This window comes from Pogoniulus pusillus, assembly GCF_015220805.1.
Source record: "Pogoniulus pusillus isolate bPogPus1 chromosome W unlocalized genomic scaffold, bPogPus1.pri SUPER_W_unloc_1, whole genome shotgun sequence".
Classification (NCBI taxonomy): Eukaryota; Metazoa; Chordata; class Aves; order Piciformes; family Lybiidae; genus Pogoniulus; species Pogoniulus pusillus.
In genome coordinates, this window is record NW_026974535.1 from 480,355 (window position 1) to 507,436 (window position 27,082).

General features: G+C 48.1%; 1 protein-coding gene across 2 annotated transcripts in view; it reads left to right on the forward strand.

Annotated features, from left to right (window-relative positions):
- The first annotated feature begins 11,800 nt into the window (after window positions 1–11,800).
- The window catches only part of LOC135173779 (zinc finger SWIM domain-containing protein 6-like), a 474,519-nt gene continuing 459,237 nt past the window's right edge, over window positions 11,801–27,082 (forward strand). For both annotated transcript variants that reach the window (XM_064140924.1, XM_064140926.1), the window contains exon 1: window positions 11,801–12,613. In XM_064140924.1, the coding sequence (XP_063996994.1) occupies window positions 11,977–12,613 (637 nt within the window). In that variant the 5' untranslated portion in view covers window positions 11,801–11,976. The remainder of the gene's footprint in view (window positions 12,614–27,082) is intronic.

A 27,082-nucleotide genomic window follows, 5' to 3' on the forward strand; every position in this document is an offset into this window, starting at 1 on the left:
AGCCAATTAAAAATGTGATGGTTTGGGCTCTCACCCGCCCCCCCCCACTTTGTAGGTACCCAGCTAGCAGAATTTACAAGCAGCTATTTACAATATATACAGTTATATACAATTATATACAGAAATATACAAAGGATAAACAATACAGAAGCACAACTCCCCTCCCAGACACCTGAGTCCCCAGGAGGGGCTCTCAAACCACCCCAACACCTCCCCCGGCCCTCTCAACCTTACCCCAGTTCTCAGGAAGAAGAGAGGTGCGGCCAAGAGGTGTGGGAGCAAGGTTAATGAGATGTGACCAGGTCTGAAGGCAAAGGCAGAAGAGAAAGACAAAATGGAGAAAAAGTCTTTCTTCTTCCCAGAGTTCGCAGCGTGACTGTGAGAGAAGGAGACACCATGTTTTTCATTCCACTGCCTGTTATCAAGTTCTTTTACCAAAACATTCCAGCTTGCTTCTAACTAGCACACTTACCCCAGTCCAGAGGAAGAATAGAGGTTCGGCAAAGGGGAAGCAAAGTGGATTAATTAAAGAAACAGAGGGTGAGGTTAGAAGAGAGATGCAGCTCCAAGCTCACCAGCAGCAGAAGTACCTTGTCTATGTTTTGATTCTTGTTTTTATACATCTCAGCAAGCCCATGAGCAAAGTAGACATCACCATTGTTTTCCTTTCACAGCCTGTCATCTAGTTCTTCTCACCAAAGCATTCTAGCTAGCTTCAAACTAGCACACTCTGGGCAGCCTGTTCCAGTGCTCTGTGACCCTTACAGTAAAGAGGTTCCCCCTTGTGTTGAGGCAGAACCTCTTTTGCAGCAATTTACACCCATTGCTCCTTGTCCTATCACAGGGAGCAGTGAGCAGAGCCTGTCCCCCCCTTCCCAACCAGCCTTCAGATGTTTATAAACATTTACTAAATCCCCTCTCAGTCTTCTCCAGACTAAAAAGCCCCAGGTCCCTCAGCCTCTCCTCATCAGCCATGCCCTCCAGTCCCCTAATCATCCTTGTAGCCCTCTGCTGGACCCTCTCCAACAGATCCCTGTCAAACTGGGGAGCCCAAAACTGAACACAGTATTCAAGATGAGGTCTCACCAGGGCAGAGTAGAGGGGAAGGAGAACCTCCCTTCATCTGCTGGATACACTCTTCCTAATACACCCCAAGATCCCATTGGCTTTCTTGGCCACAAGGGCACATTGCTGTGCCATGGGTAACTTGTTATCCACCAGGAATCTCAGGTCCCTCTCCACAGGGCTGCTCTCCAGCAGTCACCTCCCAGCCTGTACTGGTGCAGTTTATTATTCCTTCCCTGGTGCAGGACTCTGCACTTGTCCTTGTTGAACCTCATCTGGTTCCTCTGTGCCCAGCTCTCTGCATGGCAGCACAGCCTGCAGCTGTCTCAGCCAAGCCTCCCAGCTTGGTGTCGTCAGCAAACTTGCTGAGCAGCCTCTGTCTGTCTGTGCCCTCATAAATAACATTGATGAAGATGTTGAACAGGACTGGCCCCAGCACTGATCCCTGGGGGACACCACTGGTCACAGCTCTCCAGCTGGACCTAGCACCACTGATCACCACTGTCCGAACTCTGTCTTGTAACCAGTTCCTAACCCACCTGTGATGGTTTGGGCTCTTACCCGCCCCCACACACTTTTGGAATTGCCCCAGCTAACTCAGACGGCCTCTGGGAATATAAATGAAGCTATTTATTTTACAGCAGCAAATATACAAGCAGCTATTTACAATATATTCAGTTATATACAGAAATATATAAAGGATAAACAATACAAAAGCACAACTCCCCTCCCAGAAACCTGAGTCCCCAGGAGGGGTTCTCAAACCACCCCAACACCTCCCCTTGCCCTCTCAACCTTACCCCAGTTCTCAGGAAGAAGAGAGGTGCAGCCAAGAGGTTAGGGACCAAGGTTAGTGGGAGCAAGGTTAATGAGATGTGACTAGGTCTGAAGGCAAAGGCAGAATGAAAGACAAAATGGAGAATGTTTTACTTCTTCTTCCCAGAGTTCTCAGCGTGACTGTGAGTGAAGAAGACACAATTGTTTTTCATTTCACTGCCCATTATCTAGTTCTTTTACCAAAACATTCTAGCTTGCTTCAAACTAGCACACCACCTCACTGTGTGCTTTTCCATTCCTCAGCTTGCTCACCAAAATGTCATGGGAGACAGTGTAAAAGGCCTTGCTAAGGTCAAGGTCCATTGGTCTCCCTGAATCTACCCACTCAGTTATGTCATCATAGAATGCTATGAGGTTAGTCAAGCACGACTTCCCCTTGGTAAATCCATGCTGACTACTCCCAATCATAGAATCAACCAGGTTGGAAGAGACCTCCAAGATCATCCAGTCCAACCTATCACCCAGCCCTATCCAGTCAACTAGACCATGGCACTAAGTGCCTCATCCAGTCTTTCCTTGAAGACCTCCAGGGATGGTGCCTCCACCACCTCCCTGGGCAGCCCATTCCAATGGGAAATCACTCTCTCTGTGAAGAACTTCCTCCTAACATCCAGCCTATACTTACCCCGGCACAACTTGAGACTGTGTCCTCTTGTTCTATTACTGGTTGCCTGGGAGAAGAGGCCACCCCCCACCTGGCTACAAAGTGCTTTCAGGTAGTTGTAGACAGTAATAAGATCACCCCTGAGCCTCCTCTTCTCCAGGCTGAACAACCCCAGCTCCCTCAGCCTCTCCTCATATGGTTTGTGCTCCAGGCCCTTCACCAGCTTTGTTGCCCTTCTCTGGACGTGTTCCAGCACCTCAACATCTTTCTTGAATTGAGGGGCCCTGTCATGGAGGGCAGCAGAGCCCTTTAGCAGGTTTCATTTCTGCTAAAGTGTAGTGTCTCACATGAAGCCAGCAATCGCAAAACCAAAACAATATTCCTATGTGCCCGCATGAACTACAGGGCCCCTGAGAATATTCCTCCCTAGGAAGGGTAAAAAGGTAAACATTGGCTTTGTTTTCAATTAGGGACCTTGGTTTTCATGCTCGCTGACCATCTGTTGGGGGCCGACCCTTGGGTGGTCCTGCAGGTTGTTTTGCCTTAGGAATTGTCCAATTGTACAGATTGATTATAATTTTGTACCAATCTGTAAAAATAACGTAAAGTCACCTGAACTGGCTAAGCACACCCCTTTCAAAGACTATAAAAATGGGGCATTTTGCCTTAATCGGGAGCTCTAGCTCTAGCTCTCTCACCCCTCTCTTCCTCTGCACCCCCTACTTTGCGCTTCGATACCCTCTCAACCCTGCTGAAGGACACCCTGCCTGCAAAGGCATCGCTCGCAGCATTAAGAGTTGCAGCCTGCTCGGCAGCGAACTGGCAACGCCCGATCCTCAGAGGCCAGGGCCTACCTTGGCCTGATCCAGCGGAAGGCTCGGACAACGCCCTGAACTTTAGAAACACTTCGAAACTCTGCTGAACTGCTTTGAACAGTGAGTAACCAATGAACTTTTACTTAAAGACTGAGCAGCTTATCAAGACTCAAAAGAACTCTCTTAAAATCACAGACTCTCTTTATTTTAGTCATTTCTGCATTTATATCTGCGACCGTGGACCAAAGAACTTATGTGGGGTAGTTATAGATAAGTTTGGGGAAGGGGATTTTCCGTATTTTAGCAATAAATCATTTAATCTTTTACAAATCGGCCTCGCATGTTTTTCCCCATAAATTCCCCTAAACTGCATTCCAAAACAGGCCCAGAACTGGACACAGTACTCAAGGTGTGGCCTGACCAGTGCTGAGTACAGGGGAAGAATAACCTCCCTTGTCCTACTGGCCACATTGTTCCTGATGCAGGCCAGGATGCCATTGGCTCTCTTAGCCACCTGGGCACACTGCTGCCTCATCTTCAGCCTACTATCTATCAGTACCCCCAGGTCCCCAGCCCATAGCGCTGCTTGGGGTTGTTGTGGAGAAAGTGCAGAACCCTGCACTTGGCATTGTTAAATCTCATCCCATTGGCCTCTGCCCACCCATCCAGCCTGTCCAGGTCCCTCTGCAGGGCTCTCCTACCTTCCAACAGATCAACACCTGCTCCTAGCTTGGTGTCATCTGCAAACTTACTGATGCTGGACTCAATCCCCTCATCCAGGTCATCAATAAAGATATTGAACAGGACTGGGCCCAGCACTGATCCCTGGGGAACACCACTAGTGACAGCTGCCAACTGCATGTGGCACCATTCACCACCACTCTCTGGGCTCTGCCATCCAGCACAGAGTGAATCTGTCCAAACCATGAGCTGCCAGCTGGGCTAGGAGCTTCTTGTGGCAGACAGTCTCAAAGGCTTTGCTGAAGTCCAAGTAGCCTTCCCCACATTCACCAGGTGGGTAACCTGATCATAAAAGGAGATCAGGTTGGTGAGGCAGGACCCGCCCTTCCTAAACCCATGCTGGCTGGGCCTGATCCCTTGGCCATCCTGGAGGTGCTTTGTGATGGCACCCAAGATGACCTGTTCCATGACTTTGCCTGGCACCTAGGTCAGGCTCACAGGTCTGTAGTTTTCTGGCTCCTCCTTACGACGCTTCTTGTGTATGGGAATCACATTGGCAGCTTCCAGTCTGTTGGGAAACACGTTCGGTGGAGCGCTATGGGAAGATGACTCTTTGTTCACCAATATGGTTAGATGGTCAAATCCCCTTTATTTCCGTAATACAGTGACTTATATGCGTTCTAGCAAGAGGCGTGCTCAGCTTAAGATTGGTTACAGGTGATAATTGAAAAGTTACATGTAACGTGCACATAGGTTAACTTATCACAACATTCTAAGGGTCAGCCTCCTAGACCACCCACTCCAGCCCCCTTGGTTATCTAGTCTCTGCCCACTGCAGCTGTGTGTGGGGTGCTCAGCTGTTTACAGCTCGATTTCCTGGCCTCGCTGAGAACCAAGGACGTTCTCAGTGCAAGTTACCCATGTTTATGAATTTATGTCCTCGACTGGTGAGAAATTCTTCCACACTAGTCTTCAGGGACCTCTCCAGTGAGCCAGGACTGCTGATAAATGATGGAGAGTGGCTTGGCCAGCTCAGCTGCCAGCTCTCTCAGCACCCTAGGGTGGATCCCATCTGGTCCCATGGACTTGTGAGGATCCAAATGACGCAGCAGGTTCCTTACTGCTTCCTCATGGATTAGAGGGGGACTGTACTGGTCCCTGACTCCATCCACCACTTCAGGAGTCCAGCTGTCCTGGAGACAACCTGTCCCACTACTGAAGATTGAGACAAAGAAGGTGTTAAGCACCTCTGCCTTTTCCTCATCCTTTGTCACTATGTTCCCCTCTCTATCTAATAAGGACTGGAGGTTGTCCTTGGCCCTTCTTTTGCCATTCAGATATTTGAAGAAACATTTTTTATTTTCCTTCACAGCCGTGGCCAGCCTGAGCTCCAAATGGGCATTTGCCTCTCTAATTTTTTGTCTACAAGACCTAGCAACTTCCTTGAACTTTTCCTGGGACACCTCCCCTCTCTTCCAAAGGTGATACACTCTCTTTTTAATCTTTAATTCCTTCAGCAGCTCCCTGCCCATCCAGTCTGGCTGCCTCCCTCGTCGGCTCATCTTCCGGCTCAGTGGCACTGCCTGCTCCTGTGCCTTCAGGAGTTCTTTCTTGAAGTAGGTCCAACCTTCCTGGACCCCTTTGTTTTCAAGGGCTTTTTCCCAAGGAACTTTCTGAATTAGTTCCTTAAATAGGCTGAAGTCTGCCCTTCGGAAGTGTCCTGGAGTCCTGTACCCCTAAATTCCTCTCCTGCCCGGACTCCGGGGGGAAAGGGGAAAAGCCGCCTGGTTTCCCCCCCCCTCGCCTGCCCTGCAGCCATGAAGGGGGGGACTGCCCCGTGAGTTCCCACGCTGGAGCCAGGCCGGGATTGGCCGTGCGCTTTCGCGCCTAAGGTGTGGTAACTCTGCCCTTTGTCTAGCCAAGGTTATAAATATTGGGGGTTTTCCCGCCTTTGGGGTTCCCGCTTTGGATTTTGCCCGTGCCTGGACGTATGTGTCTGCCTGAGCTCACACACTCCCCTGTGCCTGGACTGCAGAGAGACCAACGATTCGCTTTCCTGTTAGGCACACCTTTGTGTGCCTAACGACCCTTAACGACCCTTAACGACTCCTGCAGCCGCTGGAAATGAAGAGGAACACAGACCGCACGAGCCAGCCTGAGTGAGTTATTTGGCTTAGCTTAATTTAGTAAGAAACCGCTATTAATTAATAGCTGAGTCCTTTTCCAACTTCTGACTTCCAAAAATAGTCAGATTATTGATGGTATCTTTGTAGATTAATTCTCATGTAACTGAACCTGTTTATTAAACTAAATTAATCTTTGTATATATAGTTGTGGGGGTGGGTTTTTGGGAAAATAAAAAATAACTATTTTTGATAAATTCTCGACTCGGCCACGTATCAATTCTGCCCTCTGCAACAGGAAGTCCAGCGTGGAGGTTCTGTTAATGTCCCTCCTGGTTTCTCCATGTATTGAAAACTCTATCATTTTATGGTCACTGAACCCCAGGCAGCCTCCAACCACCACATCCCCTACCAGCCCCTCTCTATTTATGAGCAGCAGGTCAAGCAGGGCTGCCCCCCTGGTAGGCTCACGTAACAGCTGGGATAGGAAGTTGTCTTCCACACATCGCAGAAACCTTCTAGACTGCTTCTTCTCTGCAGTGTTTAAGTCCCAGCAGCTGTCTGGTAGGTTGAAGTCGCCCACCAGAACAAGGGCAGGTGATCTTGAGGCAGCCTCCAGTTGCTTAAAGAGTAATAAATCAACCTCTTCTTCCTGGTTGGGTGGTCTGTAACAGACTCCAACCAGGATATCAGCCTTGTTGGCCTTTGCCTTAAGTCTCACCCATAATGACTCAACTTGATCATCTTTGATTTCTACCTCCATGACACCCAGAGCATCCCTAATATACAGAGCCACTCCCCCGCCCTTTCTCCCTTGCCTGTCTCTCCTGAAGAGTCTGTAGCCATTGATCACAGCACTCCAATCATGTGAGCCATCCCACCACGTTTCAGTGATGGCGACAATATCGTAGTTTTCCTCCAGCACCAGAGCTTCCAGCTCCTCTTGTTTGTTACCCATACTGTGTGCATTAGTGTACATGCACTTCAGCTGGGCTGCTGCTTTTACCCCTAGCTCTAGCCTACCATCCTCAATTCCCTTTGATTTATCTCTGGTGCTGTCATGTTTAACCCCCTCCCCCTTCCATTCTAGTTTAAAGCCCTCTCAACAAGCCCAGCCAGCTTATGTGCCAGGGTCCTTCTCCCCTTCTGTGACAGTTGTATCCCATCTGCTGATTGCAGACCTGTGGCAAGATGAAGTTCCCCAAGATCAAAGAATCCAAAGTTATGTTGGAGGCACCAACCTCTGAGCCACTTATTAATCAAATACGCTTTCCTATTCCTCTCTGCACTCCAACCTGTGACTAAGGGTATAAATGAAAAGACTACCTGTGCCCCTGCTCCCTCAACTGCTTTCCCCAGTGTCTTAAAGTCCCTTTTGATATCTTTTAGCCCTCTGTTATCAATCTCATCATTCCCTGTCTGTATAACTAATAAGGGATAGTAATCAGAGGGCTGCACTACAGTAGGCAGCCTCCTGGTAACATCCCTGACCCGGGCTCCAGGGAGGCAGCAGACCTCCCTGTGGAAGGGGTCTGGCCGGCATATGGGGCCCTCTGTTCCCTGCAGAAGGGAGTCACCAATAACAATTACCCTCCTCTTTTTCTTATGGATACTTGTTCTGATGCGAGGGGGCAACTGATTTGTCTCAGTTGCCCTCCCAGCCGGTGATGCTTCTGCCTGCTCCAAGATCACCTCATCCTCAACCTCTAGTGCCCTATATCTGTTGTGTAAGGGCAGCTGGGGATGTGAAGATGGCTGGAAGGGTTTTCCCTTGCCCCTTCTGGCAGGCACCTGCATCCATTCTCCTTGGTTGCTCCGTTCGTCTCCCTCTGACAAGGGGGACTGCAGAGCATGGTGCTCTCTTTTACATTTCCTTTCAGCCTTCAGGCGTTCCACCTCTCCCTTGAGTTCAGCCACCAGGTTAAGCAGACAATCAATCTGCTCACACTTAATGCAGCCAATGCCTGGGTCTCCCTCGACTTCGAGTGCCAGGCTCCAGCACTCCTCACATCTAGTCGTCTGCACACCTGCATTCCTACATGTGGGCTCTGTTTGGGTGCCCACAGTTTTACAAGTATTGTACAGCTTGGACCTAGTTTGCAGCATGTCTGCTTTCCTGAGGGTCCGATGTGAGTTGTTTGGTGGTGGTATTTTTTTTTGTTTGTTTGTTTGTTTTTTCCCCCCCCTCCCCCGGTGTGCGCTGCGCTGGGCTCAGCAGAGACGTCTGCTGCTCCTCGTTTAAATCTGCCGTTCGCCAGGCACCGCCCCCTCTGACTCACCTTCCTGCGAGCACTTAGCACCCTCCGCTCCCTACCCCCTTCTGGGCTACTCAGATCGAGAGAGCCTCAAAATGGAGGAGAAAAAAAGGCTTAGAGAAAGTCCGTTTCAGCTGAGCTAGCCTCGGTCCTGCTCTCTTGCCGAACCTTCTTCTCTCCCAAATGCCTTGAGATGTCCTCCAGCTGGAGCCACTCCATCATTTTTCCAGGGATGGAGGTGAGGCTGCCTGGTCAATAGTTCCCTGGAACCTCTTTCTTGCCCTTTTTGAAGCCTGCAGTGCCATTGGCTCTGCTGCAGCCCTCAGGCACCTCTCCTGTCTGCCCCGATTTGGCAAAGATGATGGAGAGTGGCAGAGCAATAACATCAGCACATCAGCCAGTTCTCTCAGCACCCTTGGGTGCATCTCATCAGGGCCCATGGACTTGTGAATGTTCAATGTGTGTAACTGATCTCTAACCCAGTCTGCACTGACCAGTGGGGAACATTCCCTCCTCCAGGCTTCTTCTCCTTCATCCAGGGTCTGGGGTACACAGGGGAGTTCAGCCTTAGGTAAAGACTGAAGCAAAGAAGGCATTCAGCAACTCTGCTTTCTCTGCATCCTCAGTTATCAGGCTGCCTCCTTGCTCAGCACTGCCCCCACACCTTCCCTGTTCTTCCTTTTCCTACTGATGGATTTGAAGAAGCCTTTCTTGTTCTGTTTTACTTCCTTTGCCAGCTTCAGTTCCAAGAGGGCTTTGGCCTTCCTTGTTGCTTTCCTACAAGCCCTGACTACTTCTCTTTAGTTCTCCCAAGTGACCAATCTCTTCTTCCATGAATTGTAAGATTCCTTCTTCCCTGAGATTTCCTTCAGGAGCTCCTTGCTCAGCCATGCAGGTCTCCTAGCATTTCTACCTGATTTTTTATTCAGGGGAACCCACCTAGCTTGGGCTTGGAGGAAGTGGTCTTTAAACATGCCATCATACTTGGTTAAAAGACATTAGCCATTTGCTTAGTATAAGCAACTGACAACAGAAAAAGAATTAAAAAAGTTCTATACCTAGATGTAAAAATATGGTCTGAAATTACAAATCAATATTACTATCTTAAGACCTTACTATCATATTAAAAAGCCTACAATACCTGCATATTCTAAACCATCTTCAAGTGACTTACGGAAAGAAAACCTCACAACACACAAAGTGTTATCAGATAAGGTATGTTTAATCAGCACTGGGTGACAAGGGGATGTCATTCTCCAAAGCCCTTGCACACCTTCACCTTGTTCAAGTGAAATGTTTATACTACAAAATCATACATATTCAGTACAGGGGTAAGGTTACTACAATTAGTTCTGGGAATAGGTGGAGTTATTACAATCAGTTCGTGGAATTCATTTCCATAATGTCCCACCTCTTTACGCATGCTCATTGCCACCTGGTGGTCACCTTTTGGGGTCTTTGGGAGTAAGGCTGACATCTTCCTCAGGCTGACCTCTCTACCTTTTGTCCACCTGGCATCAGTTGTGGCTCACATTCTTAGCTGGAGTCTCCAATGTTCTCATCTTTGAATACAGTATTCTTCTTTTCCATGAGTGTTGTTTCAAGACCCTCTCAAGCTTAACCTCCCTCCTTTGTGTTTATCTGATTGATGATGCTTTATATAAGTGCTCATATAGTTAATGATTTAACTATGTTTCTACACTCTGTTCTCTATCCCTTTTCCCCATATCACAGGTTTTCTGCTAATTTTTTTAATCAAAATCAGCAAATTTGATATAGTTTGTTGAATTTCCCATCCATTTTTAATGGACAATGTACTTTCCACAAAATTCTTCAATTGCTTGTTTAGAAAATATACTGTTGTCGTAATCTTGGTTTTTGGTGGAAACAAAGAGCAGATGTTAAGTTTTACTACAATTTAATGTTATTTCTTAGATCTTATGCTGGACACTTGACATTCTTTCACTGCATTCCTTGATGGAGCCATCTTTTGACTGAGCACCTCCCATCTGAACACCTGGATTGCATCACGGAAAATATAGTCTAGCTTGGTACACGAGCCTATGTGAATGAAGCAACTAGGCACTCAAAGTACAGCTTCTATATCACATGCTATCATGTGGTGTTCACTGTTAAATCCAAGTGAGGTGGATGTTTTCAACTCTAAGTCGTCAAAAATGCCATTTTCAAGCTAAAATTGCAAAATATTCAATTAAAAATAATGATTGTTCTAAAATTATATGTAAAAGTCTCCATAAGAAAGATGGTATCAGCTTTATTTGCTAGCTCTGATCCTTATCATGTATTATTTTAATAATCTTTTACATAATCAATTTGTAATTAGGGACAGAATTTACAGCTATAAGCAGAGGTAGCATTTAGTTTTTACTCGGTGCTATTCAGGAATCTTATGTCCTCAGCCTGTTACTGTGACTCATCAGCATTTTCTCTCTTTTTTTTTTTTTTTTCCTCCTCAGGAAGGCCTTTTAGTTTGAGGCATCGGTATGATCCCAAATGATATGGCTTTTAACGAACATGGAAAAATAAAAGAATCCTCACTTAATGCTCTGAGGTAACACCACTTGCTAAAAATTAACCTGGACAGATGGCCAACATCAGCCCCTTTACAGACCCTTTTGATACCAAAGCAAACACAACACGTTAATTGCATTCGATTTACTCCGGGATGTAGCACGGAGTCCTTCACCTTGGGCTACCAAGGGCAGTTCTAAGCCGGACCATCTGTGATACGAGCCGTGTGGCGCTCGCACCGGGCTGCAATCAGCGCTTGCAGGGAACAGCCAGCACGCATCGGGTACCCTCAGGGCGTGGGCTCATTCCACAGCCCAATAGGTGTGCTACCGTAGTGCCTCTAAACAGGAAGGAGAAAATGTGGGGCGTACCTCACTAAGCCGCCTCAAGGGCTTGTAGGCATGCGTGAGGTCAACTACTTCGGCTCATGCCCCAGAGGACCAGCATCCTGATAATGCCACCCCGTCTTCGCCCATTTAGCCCACCTGCTGAGACAGTAACCCAACCATGTGGCGCCTCCTACCTGCACTCCGACGTGTTTCAGCCACTGTCCAGTAGCTCTCAACTCCCTCGGAGTTACGACGAAAGGCGGGCATTGCTCTGCTCCTTCGGGCAAGGCGCTGGACTTCGGCCAGCGCTCGCGTTTCCGCGAGCGATGGTGGCTGCCTCAGCCGTTACTTATTTTCCGGTTATGGAGCGCGATACTCACCTATCTATATCTATATTAATATCTATACATCTGCCCATCCCCCTTCCTCCCGGTCTTCCTAGCAGAGGTGACCAAGGTGAAGCCGCAGCAGACGCACCCCCGCATTCCATTCCATACATGGTATCAGAAAGAGCTGTCGTCAGCCACGCCCCCTTTTCGCGGGAGGCGCTCTTGGGCTTGCGCGCGTAAGATCAGCGAACGGGGAGAAAGAAAAAAGTGACACATCTGCGTGGCGTCCCCGCGCCAAGAGCGCGAAATGAGCCTTCCTCGAGCCATTCTATTTGCTTGTGGTGTCCATTCCCACAAGGCTCCGCCCCTGCCGTGGGCGAGTTAGTTGGTACCGCCCCCCGCAGCCATGTTAGGGAAGAGGAGGCGTGACTCAGGAGATGGCTCGCGGCCGCTCGTTGCCTTTCTGGTGCTCTTTATAGAGTACAGCCACTTCCGCTATCTGCTTGGAAGCGACGCAAACATGGCGGAGCGCGGTCAGCTTTCTTTCCCTGCTAAGCGCATTTGTAGTAGACCAGGCTATGGCTCTGGGTGCCGGCCAGGACAGCTAGTAGGCGGCACCGGACTCGGTAACGGGGCGTTCTGCGCCGGATCCGCCGCCGCCGTTGCTGCTGCTGCCGCCGCTGCTCTGGGGCGTCTGCCATTCGGCAAGACCCAGAGCCCTGAAACCCTACTAGACATCGCAGCTCGCAAGGTGGCGGAGAAGTGGCCCTTCCAGCGGGTGGAGGAGCGGTTTGAGCGGATCCCGGAACCGGTGCAGCGCAGGATCGTCTACTGGTCCTTCCCCCGCAGCGAGAGGGAGATCTGCATGTACTCTTCCTTCAACACTGGCGCCGAGGACTACACCGCCGTCCCTAGGGGGGGCACCGCTGGTACCGTGCCCAGTGCGGGTGCGGACACCGCCGCCACCGACGAGAACCTTCTGCCTTTCCGCAGGGGTATTGCTCTGCTAGACGGTGGCTGTGTTGATAACGTCCTACAAGTCGGTGAGTCACCGTCCGCGACCGCGCTGCGGAGCCGGGCCGCGGCCACTTGTGCATTTCGCTACTGGCCTTAGCTGCGAGTCTCCCCTATGTATTCCCCGTCTGCTATCCAGGGACCCGCTTCCCTTCCTGCGCGGCCTCTGCAGCCGGAGCCACTTAGCATCCTTGGTATGCTCCTTGCTGCCCCCCCGCGGCCTGGCCTGCATGATCCCTTCATTCTTAAGGGTGTAATTCGTGATGGGCAATTTTCTCCATCTCGTTTGGCTTGCATCCAGAACACGGAATAACTCTCTCCACTCGCTCTGTGACACATCTACGGGTCGCGCCACCAGGTGGGCCGGGACGCTGTCCTTTCAAGTCTCCCGACTGTAATCCAGTGTGTAACCCTGTTTGGCTCTGTTCGTTCCCAGCTCCCACTCTGAAATCCGAGTTATTACCATATTCTGAGCCACAATAGTGAGGAGGTATTTCCCTCGCCTCCGGACTGCTAGTGGAAATGAATCAGCAGAAGGCGGCCGACGGGGAGGAGAGGGTGGGATGCGCTGCGGTCTAAAATAACGAAAAAAGAGTGTACGAGACTCCAGGAGTGGGAAGCCGCAAACAAAGGCAGTTGTAGGGCAGCGGCAGCAAGCCAGAGGGTGAGGGCATGGTCAGCCCAAACTTCGCTGCCAGGGAAGGGGGCGCGTCGGGATGATGGTGGGGAACTGCTGTTGCAGCTCGGGTGCTGAGGAGTCTAGGAGTTACTTTTGGATGAACCCTTGCGTGACAATGGTGAGGAGGAAAGCGCTGCTCTTCCTCCTCCTGGACCAATACTATACCTCCATCCCTGCTGCTGCCCCCGCAATCCGGCAGCCTCCGTCTTCTGCTGCTCTTCACTTGCTGCGGGCTGGCGAACTTCGTTAAACCCTCCCTGGCACTGTTTAAAGGACACTAGAAATTTGTTCCATCCGCGAGGGGGAAGGGGTTTATAGCTTCCCCCAGGAAATTTCTGTGGGGAGTGGTACGCCTGCGCTTTGTGCGGCCTGGCCGTACTGGGCTCATCGCCGTGCGGCGGTGGCAGCGATGACTGGACACTTTGTTATTTTTTTTGTTTGTGTTCTCTTCAGCTTTATGTCGTCCTAATTCCTTCGTTATCGTCCCCGTCCCTCCCCCCTTGAAAAAGGGGGAAGCTAGACAAAAAAGATTATTGTTTCTCAGAGCGGGCTCGACAATCGGAGAGTAGGGCGGGACGGCTGTGACGGACCGTCTCCCGACGGTGGCTCAGTTGTGGCTGTTGCTCGCCTTTTGTTGAACCACGCTGAGCTGTGCCGGGGGTCCTGGAGCTGTGGCTCGGGGTTGGACTGTGCTGGGGCTCACTCTCAGCCTTGTCTGCAGCGAATTTCACTTCGTACGCAGCCTGCAAATGTGATTACTACTTTACGAAGGGAAGCTCTGTTGCTGTTCCTGGGCTAAGTGTCCTTCCGTTCTGCCCGGAGGAAGTTCAGTTTCAGACTTTTTTTCTTATTTTTTTAAACAATTTTTAGAGGTTTTTACAAAAACAAGATTGCGAGGTTTTTTTTAAGGATGCCTTTTTTTTAATTAAAAGTTTCATCCTTTTTCTTTTCAAAGGTCTGAGGCACCTGTGCTTTTTCAGGACTGGCAAAATCAGAAGTAGGGCTTTTTATTTTGTAGGTTGAGACTTCTGTTTTTTTCCCTTTTGCTTGCACTTCATTCTGTTTGCAAGCAATGAGGAATGGCAGGAGTACACATAGTTTCTTGGCTATTTACATTTAAGGTAGGCGATCACTGTGAAAATAAAGCCAAGGGGTGATAAAGATTCAGTCTTTTCTAGGACATCTGGTATGGGCTTGGCTTTGCTTTCAGAAGTGGAGTAGGCCTCAGAGTAGTTGTGAAAGGAAAAAATAAAACAACACTTTTTGCATAGCTTCAAAAGGGAAATAATGTGATCACGAGTTAGTGGAGTTTTCAATATGCAGGGAGGTAGGGAGGCACTTCAAAACCTACACCTTGGACTTTAGGAGGGCAAACTTCAATTTGCTCAAGGAACTTATTTCCAATGTCCCCTGGGCAGCAGTCCTTGAGAACAAAGGGGTCCAGGACGGTTGGACATACTTTAAACAGGAGTTCTTAAAGGCACAGGAGCTGGCAGTTCCCATGTGCCGAAAGATGAGCCGCAGGGGGAAGCGACCAGCCTGGATGAGCAAAGAGCTCCTGAAGGAAGTGGGGGAGAAAAAGAGGGTGTATCGCCTCTGGAAGGAGGGGAAGGCTTCTCCTGATGTGTTTAAGGAGGTAGCCAGACTATGTAGGAGAAAAATTAGAGAGGCTAAGGCCCAGCTAGAACTTAGGCTGGCCACTTCCGTGAAAGTTAACAAAAAACACTTTTATAAATTTATCAACGCTAAAAGGAAGGGCAAGAAGAGCCTCCACTCCTTACTGGACCAGGAGGGGAACACTATAACTGATGATGAAGCAAAGGCAGAGGTCCTGAATGCCTTCTTCGCCTCAGTTTTCAACAGTAAGGAGGGAGGAGGAGGAGGCAAGTGGCCTCTTGAACTGGGGGATGGGGTCGGGGAGCGGTGTGTTCCCCTGGAAATTCATGAAGAATTAGTTCAGGACCTGCTGAGCCACCTGGACACCCACAAGTCCATGGGACCAGATGGGATCCATCCCAGGGTGCTGAGAGAGCTGGCAGCTGAGCTGGCCAAGCCGCTCTCCATCATTTTCCAGCAGTCCTGGCTCACCGGAGAGGTCCCAGGAGACTGGAAAATGGCCAACGTGGTCCCCATCCACAAGAAGGGTTGGATGGAGGAACCTGGGAACTACAGACCCGTCAGCCTGACCTCAGTGCCAGGGAAACTGATGGAGCAGGTTCTCTTGGGGCCAATAACTGCGCACCTGAGGGATGGCAAAGAGCTCAGGTCCAGCCAGCATGGGTTTAGGAAGGGCAGATCCTGCCTTTCTAACCTGATCTCCTTCTATGATCAGGTGACCCGCTTGTTGGATGTGGGGAGGCCTGTGGATGTGGTCTATCTGGACTTCAGCAAGGCCTTTGACACTGTCCCCCACAGCAAACTGCTGGCTAAGCTGTCAGCCCGCGGCTTGGATGGTAACATTCTGTGCTGGGTTAGGAACTGGCTGGAGGGCCGGACCCAGAGAGTGGTGGTGAATGGTGCCACATCCAGCTGGCGGCCAGTCACTAGTGGTGTCCCTCAGGGATCTGTGCTGGGCCCCATCCTCTTTAACATCTTCATAGATGATCTGGATGAGGGCATGGAGTCAGTCATCAGCAAGTTTGCAGATGACACTAAGCTGGGGGCAGATGTGACTGAGTTGGAGGGCAGAAGGGCTCTGCAGCGGGACCTTGACCGCCTGGACAGATGGGCAGAGGCCAATGGGATGGCATTCAATAGCTCGAAGTGCAGGGTGCTGCACTTTGGCCACAACAACCCCATGCAGAGATACAGGCTGGGGTCGGAGTGGCTGGAGAGCAGCCAGACAGAGAGGGATCTGGGGGTACTGATTGATACCTGCCTGAACATGAGCCAGCAGTGTGCCCAGGTGGCCAAGAGAGCCAGTGGCATCCTGGCCTGCATCAGGAATGGTGTGGTCAGCAGGAGCAGGGAGGTCATTCTGCCCCTGTATTCTGCACTGGTCAGACCACACCTCGAGTACTGCGTTCAGTTCTGGGCCCCCCAGTTTAGGAAGGACACTGAGATGCTTGAGCGTGTCCAGAGAAGGGCGACGAGGCTGGTGAGAGGCCTCGAGCACAAGCCCTACGAGGAGAGGCTGAGGGAGCTGGGGTTGTTTAGCCTGGAGAAGAGGAGGCTCAGGGGTGACCTTATTGCTGTCTACAACTACCTGAAGGGTGGTTGTGGCCAGGGGGAGGTTGCTCTCTTCTCTCAGGTGGCCAGCTCCAGAACGAGAGGACACAGCCTCAGGCTGCGCCAGGGGAAATTTCGGCTCGAGGTGAGGAGAAAGTTCTTCACTGAGAGAGTCATTGGGCACTGGAATGGGCTGCCTGGGGAGGTGGTGGAGTCGTCGTCCCTGGGGCAGTTCAAGGCAAGGTTGGATGTGGTACTTGGTGCCATGGTCTAGCCTTGGGCACTGTGGTAAAGGGTTGGACTTGATGATCTGTGAGGTCTCTTCCAACCTTGGTGATACTGTGATGTTGGCAAGGGTCAGTGCAAAGAAAGAAAATATGCATAATTGCTGCTTCTGGACCCATTAACTGCATTCCAAACAGATTCTCTAACCTGCTGTGGAAAATAGCTTTGAGTTGGTTTGTGGGTTTGGGTGTGGGGGTTCTGGGTTGGTTGGTTTGTTTTACTTGCTTGGGGTTTGGGATTTTTTAACCTTATGTGAGCCTCCTCTGGAAGGCTGTGCAAAAATAGTACTGGAAGCTGGTGATATGTAATATGTCAGTTGTATTGTTAAGGGCATTATTCAAATACTTGAATCACTGACAGGCTTTGGGGCATTGCTCCTGCTGTATTTAGCATTGATGCAGCCTTACCTTGAATACTGTGTGCAGTTCTAGGCCCCACAGCTTAAGCAGGATGCTTCAAGAGGAAGACAATGAAGTTGGTGAAAGGACTGGAAGGAATGTCCTATGAGGAGCGGCTAAGGACATTAGGGTTGTCTGGAGAAAAGGAGTAGGAGAGGTGACTTCATTGTTCTCTACAGCTTCCTGAGGAGAAAAAGTGGAGGGGGAGGTACTAATCTCATTTTCCTGGGATCCGTGATGGGACATGTGGGAATGGTTCAAAACTGCCAGAGGAGGTTCAGACTAGACATTAGGAAGTATATCTTTACAGAGAGGATAGTGAAAACATCGGAACAGGCTTTTAGAGAAGTGTCCAATGCCTCAAGCCCGTCAGTGTTTTAGGAGTCCTTTGGATAGTGTCTTTACTGACATCATTTAACTTTTGGTCAGCCTTAAATTGGTCAGGCAGTAGGACTAGAATTTCTTCTTGTTCTCTTCTTTAAGAAAAAAAAAGTGTAAATATTTTTCAATCAGTTTTGAAAGCAAGAAATCTTTTATAGAAAAGTTTTAGATTGGGTTGATCTAACAACATTTCTTTGGGGTCAGTTCTCTGGTTTTCTCCATATTTTTAAATCTTTCCTTGCTCACAAAGTCAATTTTCATTTTCAGTTCAGGAAAGTGATTCCATCCCTGTATAAAATAAGATGTTTTGGTATGTAGTAAGTTTTGAATTTGAGCCAGTTGTCATGCCAGCAATTGATGCTTATGCACACACTCTGCATTCTTGAGAGATGGAAAATTAAAAGCAAAATCTGTTTGTGAGAGTAGACAATTTAAAAGTCAGAATTGGATAAATTTGTTTCCTTTAAAATCGGTAGCTAGTTGCATTTTTATTTTTTGGCCATATAATTTGCTTTTCTTAACTTAAAATTGAACCCTTAGGTAAAACTCCAGAGAAGTTCTAATAAAAACAAACAAACACTCCACAAAAAAACAAACTCCCCCCATGAACCACAAACAAAGCCAGCAAACTAAAAAAGAAGCATCGTATTATGTACAGCAATTTTTACGGGTGAAGGATGAAGGAGGGAGGAGTTCAAGGCAAGTGGCCTCTTGAACTGGGGGATGGGGTCGGGGAGCTGTTGGAGAACACGTTCGGTGGAGCGCTATGGGAAGATGACTCTTTGTTCACCAATATGGTTAGATGGTCAAATCCCCTTTATTTCCATAATACAGTGACTTATATGCGTTCTAGCAAGAGGCGTGCTCAGCTTAAGATTGGTTACAGGTGATAATTGAAAGGTTACATGTAACGTGCACATAGGTTAACTTATCACAACATTCTAAGGGTCAGCCTTCCAGACCACCCACTCCAGCCCCCCTGGTTATCTAGTCTCTGCCCACTACAGCTGTGTGTGGGGTGCTCAGTTGTTTACATCTCGGTTTCCTGGCCCCGCTGGAAACCAAGGACATTCTCAGCGCAAGTTACCTATGTTTATGACTTTATGTCCTCGACTGGCGAGAAATTCTTCCACACTTCCCAGCACGGGTTGCTCATGTTTATCATTTCATGTCCTGTTAGCAAAAATCTCTCCACATTTCCCTCTCTTTCTTTTGAGCAACCTGGGCTCGATCTTCAACTTTACACAGGCTGTTCAACACCGGCGTAAATGATACAGCTACAAATCAATAGTGCTAAAATCAGAAAGAGAATAAACCTGTTAGCGTTTTTGCTAGTAGCTAACAACCCAAGCTTAGCTAACAATCCTAAAAGCTTTTCTGCAAGCGACAGGAAGTCATTGGTTCAAAAGACCAAAAGTCCAGATGAATCATCACAGTCACAGGAGAGTGCCTGTGTGCCACATCCTCATTGGTTCTGTGTAGCAGTCGATGTTCTAGATTCACAGGTGTATCTGTTGTCCAATATTCTTTCTCAGACTCCCATAGTTATGCATTCACTCTATAGTTCTCAGAAATCTTGATGTTTTGATTACACTCCTTACCTATGAGCTGTGTCTGTCCATTGTGCTTAAGAACTGCTAATTTCTAAATATGATACAAAGATATGCCCTAGATGTTGCTTTCAGGCTATTCTGTTAGGCCTTTTCCCCCACAATCCTTTATTTGCTTTAAGAGATTAAGGCAGTGTTTCTCATCTTTTTGCAGGGCCCTTGCAAAAAGATAACAAGCACATTGCCATCTGTGCCAATTAAGTGGCTTTGGCCTTTACAACAGGTGCTATTAAATCTCATGAAAATACCCAAATTCGTTAACCATGATCAAAGCCTTGTGATCTATACGCACACAATCATCATTTCAGTGCTCCTTTCAAGTTCTTTCTGCAATTCTGCCATCTGAGCAAGACTTATGCTCACTTTAAGAAAACAGGCTGGTCGTAACAATCTGGTCTCCATGAAAAGGCCTGTGAACATAAATGGTCAAATGCACAAACAAAAACAAACATATTCATTGCCTAGGCTAACAGATCCATTGGCCTAGTCTGTGTGATGTAATTACAGAAATTAAAAAAAAAAATCTTTCTGCTTTTCCTACTTTCCTCTCTACCCGATTTTATCCCTCTCTTTTTTTTTTTTTTTTGTGATCCCAGTGCTACCCAGATATGCAGAAAAAAACATCCCATGATGTCCCTATATCCTGAAATTCCAAAATTATCATATTACAAACCTTTAGCCTTATCCTATCTTATCAAGTTAAAATTCTGTCAGCTGAAGGAAATTCAACAAAAAGCAAAGAAAATTCAAGAAGATAATACCACGGTATTCTCAGGAAAAAAAAGAAGCTTAGAATCATCACAGAAAGAATTAAGCATTAACCTGTACTGTTACAAAAACAATTTCTTGCCATAATATTCCACTACAATGCCTAACAAGTGCTAAACACACTCCACTTCAGTCAGATGTCTCGCCACACTATGGCTGTCAAGGAAAATAAAAAATGTTTCTTTAAATATGTGAATGGCAAGAGAAGGGCCAAGGACAACCTACAGTCCATGTTAGATAGAGAGGGGAATGTAGTGACAAAGGATGAGGAAAAGGCAGAGAATCATAGAATCATAAAATCAACCAGGTTGGAAGAGACCTCCAAGATCATCCAGTCCAACCTATCACCCAGCCCTAACCAATCAACTAGACCATGGCACTAAGTGCCTCATCCAGTCTTTTCTTGAAGACCCCCAGGGACGGTGCCTCCACCACCTCCCTGGGCAGCCCATTCCAATGGGAAATCACTCTCTCTGTGAAGAACTTCTTCCTAATATCCAGCCTATACCTACCCTGGCACAACTTGAGACTGTGTCCCCTTGTTCTATTGCTGGTTGCTTGGGAGAAGAGGCCACTCCCCACCTGGCTACAATGCCCCTTCAGGTAGTTGTAGACAGTAATAAGATCACCCCTGAGCCTCCTCTTCTCCAGGCTAAACAGGCCCAGCTCCCTCAACCTCTCCTCATAGGATTTGTGCTCCAGGCCCCTCACCAGCTTTGTTGCCCTTCTCTGGACATGTTCCAGCACCTCAACATCTTTCTTGAATTGAGGGGCCCAGAACTGGATACAGTACTCAAGGTGTGGTCTGACCAGTGCTGAGTACAGGGGAAGAATAACCTCCCTTGTCCTACTGGCCACACTGTTCCTGATGCTTGGGGTTGTTGTGGCCAAAGTGCAGAACCCTGCACTTGGCCTTGTTAAATCTCATCCCGTCGGCCTCTGCCCACCCATCCAGCCTGTCCAGGTCCCTCTGCAGGGCTCTCTTACCTTCCAACAGATCAACACCTGCTCCTAGCTTGGTGTCATCTGCAAACTTACTGACGCTGGACTCAATGCCCTCGTCCAGATCATCAATAAAGATATTGAACAGGACTGGGCCCAGCACTGATCCTTGGGGAACACCACTAGTGACAGCTGCCAACTGGATGTGGCACCATTCACCACCACTCTCTGAGCTCTGCCATCCAGCCAGTTCTTGATCCAGCACAGAGTGAATCTGTCCAAACCATGAGCTGCCAGCTTGGCCAGGAGCTTCTTGTGGCAGACAGTGTCAAAGGCTTTGCTGAAGTCCAAGTGGACTACATCCACAGCCTGCAACAGAACAAGGGGACACAGTCTCAAGTTGTGCTGGGGAAAGTATAGACTGGATGTTAGGAGGAAGTTCTTCACAGAGAGAGTGATTTCCCATTGGAATGGGCTGCCCAGGGAGGTGGTGGAGGCACCGTCCCTGGAGGTGTTCAAGAAAAGCCTGGATGAGGCACTTAGTGCCATGGTCTTGTTGACTGGCTAGGGCTGGGGGATAGGTTGGACTGGATGATCTTGGAGGTCTCTTCCAACCTGGTTGACTCTATGATTTGAAAATCATCTCAATACTCATCCCATTGCAATTAGCAGCTTTTCCAGTAAACTCCTAAACTTCAAAATATGTTACCATCAAAAGGGCTTTCAAAAATACAGGACTGCCTTTATCTGTTTGAACACATTTACTGGGGGAACTAGCTGACTGGAGCTCACTAGGTTATCTGCTCTATCATTCCCTTCTCCTAATCCAGAAGCTGTTGACTTCAAATGTGAGTTACACAGTGCTTATGCTCTCGCTGCGAGAGGCAATGTCTGAGTTCTTGTAACAACTGTGCTAGTCTTTCCTTTTTTGGTGCTTTTAGCAATGAATCTTCAATTCTAGCGATGACACCTGCAACATAAAGAGAGTCAATGACCACTTTCAGTGGCTCTTGTGACCTGTTTTTAAATGCCCACACTACTGATGTTAATTCTAGGGTCTGTAGTGAGTCGTCTCTAGTTCCTATCATAAGGTGATGATGCCTTCGACCACTGTTATGCCATGTACATACTGCATTCCTGTTGTTCCTACCCGTGTCTGTGTATACTGTTTCTCTGAGTACAGGTATGTGGCTTAATTTTGGAATTCTAAACCACTGTAGGTCTTTAACTACCTGCCAGGTCCTTCCAGCTGGATAAACATTACTTATCTTCCCTGTAAACCCCAACAGGGTCCTGTAATGGTGCAGAGTTGTAGAGGTACCAGTCCAACTGGTCAGTGGTACACAAGTCATAGCTGGCTCCTTTCCATCAATTTCAATGACTCTAAGCCAATCCCTTTTAATCAGTTCAGCAAGTGCCTCTGCATGGGTCTATATGGTGTTCTTTGGATGAATGGGCAAGAATACCCATTCTATGATTTTCCACTCATTGTCAGTGGCACTGGCATCTCTCCTACCCTTGGTAATTTCCCTCTTATTTTTTTGCCACTGAGCAATGAGTGCAAAAGGATGTTGCTGCCTATTGACACATAGAAGCACTAGGGGTTGATCGGTAAGGCGACGAGTGGATACACCAGTCAGGAATTCATTAGCTGTCATCTTGACTGCCAACTGCAGTTGGGTGGTTAACGAGATGCGCCTGTGCGCATCTGTGCCCAGCAACTGAGGCAGCAATGGTTCTAAGTCCTCCTTGGTTATTCTCACTATCTTTCGAACCCACTGAACATTGTCCATAAACTTTTGTACATCTGTCAGTGTTGTCAAGTCTGTGTTGTCGTGGAAGGTAGTTTGGGAGAGTTGTGGGGAAAACACGCGAGGCTAACTTGTAATGATCAAGTGGTTTATTGCTCAAACACGGAGATCCCCCTCCCGAACTAAATCACCCACGTGAATTCTTTGATATGAGGTTGCAGAGTAACATTTCAAAAAATGGCAAATAAAAGAGAGAGTCTGTGATTTTTAGAGTTCTTTTGAGTCTTCCGAAGTTATTCAGTCTTTAGGTAAAAGAGTCTTTTCTATGGTTTACTCACTGTTAAGCAATTCAGTTCAGCAGGATTCGAAGCTTTGGGCAGTGTCCCTTCCTTTGTCAGGATTGGGCTGAAGCGGGCGGTTCGTCTGCTGCGGCCTTTGTATTCGAGCAGGCCGATCAGGAGTGAGAGGTCACCGGGGCAGGAGCAGCAGGCGGGCAGGCAAGCGAGCAGACGAGCAGACACGCAGGCAAAAGGCGCTCCCGATCCATGCAGGCACACTGTTTTATAATGTTTCTAAAGAGGTGTGCCCGAGCATTTCAAGTAATTTTATGTTATTCTTACAGATTGGCACAAATTATAATTAACCCATATAATTGGACAATTTTTACCAAAACAATTTCTAAGACCACCCCAAGTTCGGCCCACACCAGATGTTGAGCGTGCATGAGAACCAAGGCCAACAGTTGGAAAAACAATGGCCAATGTTTACCTCTTATCTTCACTAGGGAGGCAACTTCTCATGGGACTGGAAGATTGTTTTGGGTTTTACGATGCTTTGGCCTTCAATGTGAGACACTAGTATGCACAACATGAGACCTGTTAGGGAGCTTTTGCTACCCTCCATGACATGTGTGTAAGTCAATCTTTTGAGGTCTGATTGTGGCCTCAGTAATTTTCCAGCCCAAATAGTTCCAGGGGCTCTGCTGGTCCAGCAAAACTTGCAAAGAGATAGGGAGGGAGGAAGGAGACGGGGGAACAGGCCCCGCAAGTCGCTCTGCAGGTGGAGGGGGGGGGGCTGGCATTCTCAGCAGCAGATTTCGCTGCTTTGCCTCAGCCCTCTGTCACGCCCAGCCCCCATCCTTTTTGGCTTGTCCACCACTATCCTTCCTCTCCGTCATGTTTCTTGTCCTTTACCTCAGCATTAAAGCTATAGCTTCACCAAATACAACCTCCTGATGCTTTGCTCTAGAAACTTCTAAACTTCTGTTTCTCTCTCACTCACTCAGACAGAAGGCAGGAACACGAAGGGGAAAAAAAAGAGGCCGGAGCTAAGCAATTTAACGAGGCTGTGTGAGCCATTGAAATGGTAATCGGATCCTGTAGCTTTTTCCCACTGATTTTTTTTTCCTAATGTACCCATTCCAGCCACTCCCCTCAGTCCCCATAACGCAACACCGAGAGAAGCAAGGCAAAAGTCCAACAGACTCTGTCTTGGGCTGCAGTGCTGAGCTGCGTTGTGGCAGTCCCGAAAACTTTTTCAAACTAAGGAAACTTTCGTGGCTTCTGCTGCTGAGCGCCTATCGGAAGCCACCATTACGGATCTCGGTCTGGGCAGTTCCCGGTCATGTGCGGCAGCCATTGCACCTTGTCGGTGGGCTGTTTGTGTCTGCTAAGACAACGACTGAGCAATTTTAACGGCTCTACCGTCAGCAGCAACTCAGTCCCACATTGCGTTTTCCACATCTCTCCAGTGCTCTGGCTAGATGCGGTATACAGAGTCCCTCTAGCTTCCTATGTGTGCAACTCACGGAGCTTCTGTGGTGGTTTTGGTGTTACCCGCCCCCCCCACATTTTAAAAATACCCAGCTAGACTCAATCGGGTTCTGGGAATATAAACGAAGCTATTTATTTACAGCTAGCACAATATACAAACAGATATTTACAACATATACAGAAATATACAAATGAAAAGGTAATACAGAAACACAACTCCCCTCCCAGAAACCTGAGTCCCCAGGAGGGACTCTCAACCACCCCTGCACCTTCCCCCTGCCCCTCTCGACGTTACCCCAGTCCTAAGGAAGAACAGAGGTGCAGCCAAGAGGTTAAGAAGCAAGGTTAGTGGCAGGTGAGGTTAAGGAGATGCAGCTCAGTCAAAGCCCAGCCAGAGTGTGAAGGCAAAATGGTGAAAGTGTTATCTAATGTTTACATTCTTCTTCAGCGAGACTCTGAGGGAAGGAGACATCACCATTGTTTTCCTTTCATAGCCTATCGTCTAGTTCTTTTCACCAAAACATTCTAGCCTGCTTCAAACTAGCACAATCCACCCCTGTCTACTTCGCTCAGAGTATTGCTAAGAACTATCTGATCTAATCTAAACCAACATTTACACTAATGAATATTACAAGTTCAGTTCACACTTCATTCCAGCTATCTCAGATGTAGGTGATTCAAAAGCTCAGAACAGTTTGTCTCCTCACAGATGAGATGAGAACAGGGACTTCCAGGTGACGTTGGGTTCGTGCTCATGTACTGTAGATTCATTCAGTGTTGGACGCCAATGTTACCTAGAACAGAAAACTCCTAACAGGTTGTATTATACACTCTGAATTTAAACTCTCTCAGCTAAGGTTAGATTTCTCTGTGGAATACACTGGATTTCACCATTCTCCTGCATTACCCAGTAGGTGTGACCAGGACCTTCAGCAGACACCACCCCTCGGACAGGTTTCCCTTTGCCCGAAGGAGAAAATACCCAAACAGTTTTCCCTAACAGATTCTTTTCACCTACAACAGGAACTTTATCACCGTCTACTGTTTGGACCAAGTCTGATTGTGCAGGTCCTGCTCTGTTTACTGAACCTCTACTATTTACCAACCAGGTAGCTTGTGCTAAATGTTTGTCCCAGTTTTTCAGAGTTCCACCCGCCATGGCTTTTAGGGTGGTTTTCAGCAAACCGTTGTAGCGTTCAATCTTCCCTGAAGCTGGTGCATAGTAGGGTATGTGATAGATCCACTCAATGCCGTGCTCTTTGGCCCAGTTTTTCACAAGATTGTTCTTGAAATGAGTGCCATTGTCTGACTCAATTCTCTCTGGAGTTCCATGTCTCCACGTGCTTTGCCTCTCCAAGCCAAGAATGGTGTTACGTGCAGTAGCATGTGGAACTGGATAGGTTTCCAGCTATCCGGTGCTGGCCTCTACCATCGTTAGCACATACTGCTTGCCAGAACGAGATCGAGGCAAAGTGATGTAGTCAATCTGCCAGGCTTCTCCATACTTGGACTTTGACCATCTCTCGCCATACCGTAAGGGCTTGATTGGCTTAGCCTGCTTAATAGCAGCACAAATGTCACAGTCATGGATGACTTGGGTGATAGCATCCATGGACAAGTCAATTGACCTATCGCGTGCCCATTGGTATGTTGCATCTCTGCCTTGATGTCCAGATGAGTCTTGGGCCCACCGAGCTAGGGACAGTTCACCTCGGTGTTTCCAATCAAGGTCAAGATCAGAGTTGGTATCAACTTGAGAAATCTTAGCAGCTTGATCTGCCTGCTGGTTGTGTTGGTGTTCCTCAATATCTCTGCTCTTAGGCATGTGTGCGTCTACGTGCTGCACCTTCACTGGAATTCTCTCCAGCCGTGCATCAATGTCCTGCCATAGATCAGCACACCAAATAGGTGTGCTAGTTTGAAGCAAGCTAGAATGTTTTGGTAAAAGAACTAGTTAATGGGCAGTGAAATGAAAAACAATTGTGTCTCTTCACTCACAGTCACGCTGAGAATTCTCCATTTTGTCTTTCATTCTGCCTTTGCCTTCAGACCTAGTCACATCTCATTAACCCTGTGTCACGGAAGGTAGTTTGGGAGGTTGTGGGGAAAATACGTGGAGACTCACTTGTGGATTTTCAAGTGATTTATTGCTCAAACACGGAGATCCCCCTCCTGAACTAAATTCCCCACGTGAGTTCTTTTAGGATTGAAGTTGTAGAATAACATTTCAGAAAATAGCAGATAAAGGAGAGTCTGTGATTTCTTTAGAGTTCTTTTGAGTCTTTAAAGTTACTCAGTCTTTAGGTGAGGAGTTCTTTCTTTGGTTTACTCACGATTCAGCGGTTCAGATTAGCAGGATTCGAAGTTTGGGCGGTGTCCCTTTGTTCGTCAGGATCGGGCCCAAGCGGGTTTCAGGCCTCGTCGGGCAGGGTCGATCAGGAATGTGAGGTAACTGGAGCAGAAGCGAGGCAAGCAGGCAGGCTAGTGAGCAAGCAGGTAGGAGCAGGTACCAGCAAGCTCCGGATCCAGGAAGGCACACCATTTTTATAATGTTCAAAAGAGGTGTAACCCACCAGTCCAGGCTATTTTAGGTTATTCTTACAGATTGGCACAAATAATAATTAACCCATATAATTGGGCAATTTTTACCAAAACAACTTCTAAGACCACCCCAAGTTCGGCCCACACCAGGTGTCGAGCGGGCATGAGAACTGCCATTCCCCCAACCAAAACAGTGGCCATTG